At 35.7% G+C, this 6,429-nt stretch overlaps 1 protein-coding gene across 2 annotated transcripts; it reads left to right on the forward strand.

Annotated features, from left to right (window-relative positions):
* The first annotated feature begins 223 nt into the window (after positions 1–223).
* adcyap1a (adenylate cyclase activating polypeptide 1a) lies at positions 224–5,710 on the forward strand. Of its 2 annotated transcripts, XM_081355857.1 has the most exons (7): positions 224–499; positions 809–904; positions 1,697–1,831; positions 2,159–2,263; positions 3,228–3,362; positions 3,830–3,935; positions 5,264–5,710. In XM_081355857.1, the coding sequence occupies exons 2-7, from the start codon at positions 810–812 to the stop codon at positions 5,270–5,272; spliced, it is 585 nt and encodes a 194-aa protein (XP_081211983.1). In that variant the 5' UTR covers positions 224–499; position 809; the 3' UTR covers positions 5,273–5,710. The 2 variants fall into 2 exon arrangements, with proteins under 2 accessions (XP_081211983.1, XP_081211982.1); XM_081355856.1 differs by lacking the exon at positions 5,264–5,710 and having other exon boundaries at positions 274–499; positions 3,830–4,228.
* Positions 5,711–6,429: the final 719 nt, after the last annotated feature.

Raw genomic sequence — 6,429 nt, forward strand, 5'->3', positions numbered from 1 at the left:
GTCATATTGAATATGCTAATTAAGAAAGATAAAACTACTACGAAAATATTTACTAACTCAAATGAAGCAGCAAATACTATATTGTTAATATTTTTATAATTTCATAAAATGGGTCCCATGGAGATCACTGTACTTTCCCTTCCTCCATATATGGAGAAAGGAAAAGTACAGTGATCTTTCCATCTCTCCATAGTAAGGGAGGATGACGTCAACAAGATCTCTCAAGTGGGGAGTGAAAAGGGTCCAGAAGAAAGGGCAGGGGGAATAAAACTCGCGATAATATAATGAGAGATGAAGACAAATGATAGCTCGTTTCAGATCCGTTCGACTGACATTATATGGAGATCTGAGGGGAAAAAAATAGGATCTACGCTGTGCTCATAAGGATAACAGAGTGACGAGTATAAAAGTTTAAAGAGCAGCCTAGGAGAGAGTCTAGAGCGAGCTTGAGATTTTCATCTCATTCTTGGTTGCAGCCTCCACTGGACAGCAGCCGTAGGTATGTGAACCACTTCTGAAAGGAACGTGAATTGGTGGGATTCTATAGGCTATTCTGTGTGAAATAATTCAGTTTGAGATAAAAGTGGGTTGTTTTGAGCTTGCATCTGTTGGAACATTTGAAGCATTAACTTATAAAAAATGAAGTCAGCGAGCTATCAGAGACACCTGATACTGTAACAGCAGAAGAGAATGGAGCGAGAACAGTTTGACCTTCTAAGACTGAAAGTTTTAAAGACCTCTCTGTATGCGGTTAGAGACGATGGTTGTAATCGATTAAGATCTACTAATGTATATCTTTATTCTACAGAATGATGACGAGCAGCAAAACGACTCTTGCCTTCCTTATCTACGGGCTCCTCGTACAATGCAACGTGTGTTCGCCTCTGAATCATCCGAACATCAGGTACGGGAACTGCACATCTGTCTCGGCGAGCGCGCGGAGATCTCGACGATCTTGTGGATTTCGGGTAGTGCAGCGGGACGGCGAAACAGGATTTTTGGCTATTAAGGCTGTTAAAAAAAAACGTAGATACACGTTTTATTGACAAGTGTCACACATTTTCAACAGATCTTGTTTTGTTGGCTATACACTCTTGAAAATAAACGTTCTTTATTGGCATTGTTCCATGAAGAACCTTTAACGTCCATGGAACCCTTTCAATGCACAAAAGTTCCTTTATAGGTTCTTCAGATTATTAAAATGTTCTTCACAAAAATAAAAAAATAAATGAAAGGCTCTTTGCATGGGGAACCCAAAGGCATGACTTGGAACTTTTATTTTTAAGAGTGTATGCTACCTAATAAGAAATGATTACGAACCATTTTTAATAAGTAGGCTTTCATCATTTGCATGTGCATTCTTTTTTCACGTAGAATCGGATTGGTTTGTATATGATTGTAAATAATTCTAAAAGACACGACTAATCTTTTGATCTTTTCTGACTTATGACGGATTTCACAATATAAGCAAGAAAAAATATAGCACTGATATTCTATTAATTAGCTTAAGCAGTTTTACAGAAATATCTCCTATATCTTGTTATTAAAGGTTATAGACTAATATAGGCTAGTATTCATTTAAATAGCTATAGGCTACTTAAATATTTAGAGCATATGCGAATAAGTCTTGAAAGTGCAGAGTGGCCTTATACTTCACAATAATTACTTGAGAATGAAATGACTTCATGTCTTACAGAATGGAGACTGCAGGATTTGACGAGGAGGGCAAGGGATTAACGGATCTAACCTTTGACAGTGACCAGATCACTATTCGAAGCTCTCCTTCAGTCACTGAAGACGCATACACGTTATATAGTCCTCCCTCGATGAGGTGATTATACTTTTCCATAACCCGGCCGGACTCCATTCTTTTTTCTAGACATTCCCAAAACGGGATAGCCTACTCTATAGCCTGGTTATGTTTGTTTATTACTGTGATTGTTCTAGTTACAAAGACATTCGAGGCTTGTTTGCTTGTTTGAGTTGTGTCGAGTTGAATTGCGAAATAGAATAGCCTAATAAAAAATGTTTCTCAACGACCGGCCTGAGGATGTTATACGACGAGTGCTATAATTTGGGAATATTGCAGCTATAAGGCTGACCTATTTTTAAACCTTTACTGAAACGTCGTTGTACAATCTGGTATTTTGTCACGCAGATTGGAAAGGCATGCTGACGGGATGTTTAATAAAGCCTACAGGAAAGCGCTTGCTCATTTATCAGCGCGGAAATACCTGCATACACTGATGGAAAAACGCGTGGGGTAAGAACAGTTCCTTTCTCTCCACCTATCTTGCTCTCTCTAAAAAGTAAATATCGCCAATTTGGTTTAATTTATAGTTATTACTATGTATCCAGTTATCAACATTCATTAGATTTGTGGAAGAATAAGAGGGCGTTCACACAGGAAGCGTTCCATTCGTTCTTCAGTAACAGTAACGTTTCAGTAAAGTTTTCTGGACTTAAATAATATTCTCAAAACACTAGAACTAGAATTATACACTGTTTATACAACTTTTTCCCCCCATGAAACATTTTAGTTGGATGCTCGTGTAACATTTTTTTTTTAATGTTAGCCTACTAATTGTTTCAGAATGTTCAGAGAACATTCAAAAGTAGTTTACGATACCAAAATATTTGTAGAATGATAAAATGGAATGTTCCCTTAAATGATTCCACAGAAAAATCAGTTCTTAGAACATATTTTGTGTTAGCTAGGATTTTTTTTTTACAAAACTTATTCTTTTTTATATATATTCGAAACGTTTTTATATACAAAAGCATATACAACTTATTTACTAAATGAAACAAAGTTTTTTTGTATTTTTTTTTAATGAATATTTGCACACTTAAAGGGACAGTTCACCCAAAAATGAACACTGTGTCATCATTTACTCACTCTCAAGTTGTTCCAAACCTGTATCAATTTCTTTCTTCTGCTGAACACAAAAGAAGATATTTTGAAGAATGTTTGCAACTAAACTATTGCGGGGCACCATTTAGTAGCCTACTATGGAAGTCCAACTGTTTACTTACCGTCACTCTTCAAAATATCTTCTTTTGTGTTCAGAAAAAGATGACAGAGTAAATGATGACAGAGTTTTCATTTGTGGGTGAACTATCCCTTTAAATCCAAACAAATGGGACTTTTTTTTCACTAAGTCAGTGTCAAGTGTTTCTGTAATATCCTGGGTTCTAGAACGCTTTGTTCTTTTTCTCTAATACAGAGGAAGGACCACAATAGATGACGACAACGAGCCGCTCTCAAAGCGTCACTCGGACGGGGTTTTCACGGACAGCTACAGTCGCTACCGGAAGCAAATGGCCGTAAAGAAGTATCTGGCCACGGTCCTGGGCAAAAGGTATAGACAGAGATATAGAAGCAAAGGACGGCGGCTCGCCTATTTGTAGCCTTTTTCAAATTGGTCTCTAACTATCATGTACATGTACAGCTCTTGTAGCAAGTTAGTCATCACTAAGACTACTATGATGATCATTTGATCGCACCTGTGTCCTTTATAAACATGTATTTATGTATGAAGTAAAGACATTAAAACGAATATTTTGATAATAATATTGTTTTTCTTTTGTACTGAAGCACCTGATAATGCAACGATATGCCTTGTGGACCAGTCGTTTAGTTTGAACAAAATAATAATTTGTTTGTTTGTTTATTTATTAATTCATGCTTGCTTCGATACATTGTCTATTAAATACATCAGCCTGAATATGAGTAAATAAATAGTCTCAAAGACAACCATTACATTGAATGATACCTTCCTTCTTTCACTCCTGAAATTAAGAAAGAAGTTTTTTTTATTTACAACAGCCCTGACGATATAGATTTGCTACAAGACATATGCTTTGGTGAGCTCCCGGATGAGATTAAGGCAATTTTGTTGGATTGGCTGAGACAGTTTCCTCCTGAATTCCCGGTGAGTTTCTACGGCTCGGTGAGGAATGCCTCTCGTCCCTTCCACGCTCTTTTACTCACGTCAAGTTCTTCTTCCCACTGTCATCTATGGCTAAAGATCTCACAAGCCGTTCAACACGGTTTCCTTTCTTGCACACACCTTTCAAATATTATTAATACCTTAACTTCTATATGTATCTGAAAAAAATGAGCTCTTTCCTGTGCTTATAAACTTAAATGAAATCTGCATCTTCAAACACTCTTTTTTAAACACTGTCCAGTCCTTCCTGCTTTTCACTGAGCATGCATCTGTTCCCTTTTGAAATCTCACAAAAGGAATTGAAGTCCCTGTCTATGAATGTGTGTGTCATGTGCATTAGAATTGATTCCAGTGGTTCAGACCTTCACTACCTTCAAAAAGTCTGGGGTCGGTAAGATTTGTTCATGTTTTTGAAAGAAGTCTTCTATGATGCATTTATGTGATGAAAAATACAGAAAATAAACAGTAATATTGTGAAATATTATTACAAATTAATATAACTGTTTTCTATTTGAATATATTTTAAAATATAGTTTATTCCTGTGATGCAAAGCTGAATTTTCAGCATCCTTACTCCATTCTTCAGTGTCACACGATCCTTCAGAAATCATTCTGATATGCTGATTTGCTGCTCAAGAAATATTTCTTATTATTTTCAATGTTTTTTTGAGGATTTTGAGGAATCCTTTCTCCAGGATTCTTTGATAGATAGCATTTGTTTAAAAATATCAATATTTTGACATTATAAATGTCTTCACTATCACTTTTGATACATTTAATGCTGTATAAAAGTAAAAAAACAACAACAAAAACTACTGACCCCAAACTTTTGAAAGATAGTGTATATATGGAAATTAAAAATTTCATAGAATTTCATTCTTTTCTTTGTTCTGTTTTCTCAGTTTTCTATCTTTCTCATATTGCACTCTTCTCATATCAGTGTCAAATGTCTGTTATTTGTCCATTAAGCTGTTAATCAATGGAGATATGTGTCTCTGCATTTTGAAGTTGAGAGTTACCATTTTCTGTCACATCTACTGTATGTGGTTATAAATATCAGTAATATAGGAGCTTGTTGGGTATGACATAAAGAGGTATTCTGTAATGATCCCAAAGAATTTTCCCAAAGGTCAAATGAATGGTGCAACGGTTTGAGGTAAAACCAACTTGCATAATTTACTCTGATTCTGCAAGTCTTTGACAACGTTATATATGCTTAAGCTTGTCGGTGATATGTACATGTTTGTTTGCATGTTAGTATGTGCAAACATGTGAAACCAATCTGTGTTTAATTCTGCATTCTCCTGCAGGCTTTGTGACACAGGAGACAGCTAAGCGGCTTGGGTGCCTTTGCTTCATCTTTATAATGGCCACCAATTTCAGATGGCATATTAGTGGCCCTCCAAATGCTGCAATCATCTGCTCACACACCTCCTATTTCTCACATAACATCATTTGTTAAAATGCCACCTGGCCCTGCCTTTCCATTTTTTTCCATTGAACTTCTTTATGCATAGTGTGTAGTTTATCTGTACAGCATTCATTAAACATTCTCAACCTTGAAACGCATTTTGTGTGCAGAGACTGATAGTGCCCAAAGCCTTACTTAAATGTTAAGATAAATCTCTGTGTCTTGTGTTGATCAGTAGTACAATATAACACATGGGAGCCACACAAGGTCACCATTATATATGTAAGAAACAAAAAAAACAAAAACAAAAAACTGTGTTGTAAGATTTGTATGAATAAATTTTTGTAAACAATACAATTTCGTCTAATCTTTGAAACTCTTCCTAAGTTATGGGGAATGACATGTACTCAATAACACAAGAATTTGTGTTATTGTGTTACAATACAATAACTAGAATTGTGTTATTGTATAATACAATAATTGTGTTACAGTAAAGGACCTGTTGCTCGCCATGTTAAAAGTTCGCTCTTCTCTCAGACACACTGCGCGAGAACGTAGTGGGCGTGGTCAATCTGTCACTTCGATCCAGGGTGACCAATAGAAAAGGGCCTTTCATCCTGGTTGGTAGAGACCGCCCACTGAGACAGCTTCATTTCGCAAGCAAAACTTTTCAACTTGCAAGCAAAAGATTTAGACCCGCAAAAAAGACAGCAGAAAAGAGAGAACAATTTGTGCGTTTGTGATGAAAAGTGTTCGGAATGCACAAAGAAAAATAAAGGTTTTCAAAGATTTACATGCACTGCAAATAATTTTGTTATCAACTCCTTTTTTGCAATATTTTATTTTTTTTAAATGACAAAATAATTAGTTTTCCTCTCAAATGCATTATGTTTGATTGAATAAAAAAGACACAAAGGAAACTCTATAGAAGTGGACCATAAATACATGTACAGTACAGTAAATACAACACATTTGCAAGATCTCATATCTTCACAATCAAAATGTAACATGCCATCAACAAAAATTCCAGAAACTATATGATGCATCAGATAAAAAAAAAAAAAA

Source organism: Scardinius erythrophthalmus (genome assembly GCF_964197995.2).
Source record: "Scardinius erythrophthalmus genome assembly, chromosome: 2".
In the NCBI taxonomy this organism is placed as follows: Eukaryota; Metazoa; Chordata; class Actinopteri; order Cypriniformes; family Leuciscidae; genus Scardinius; species Scardinius erythrophthalmus.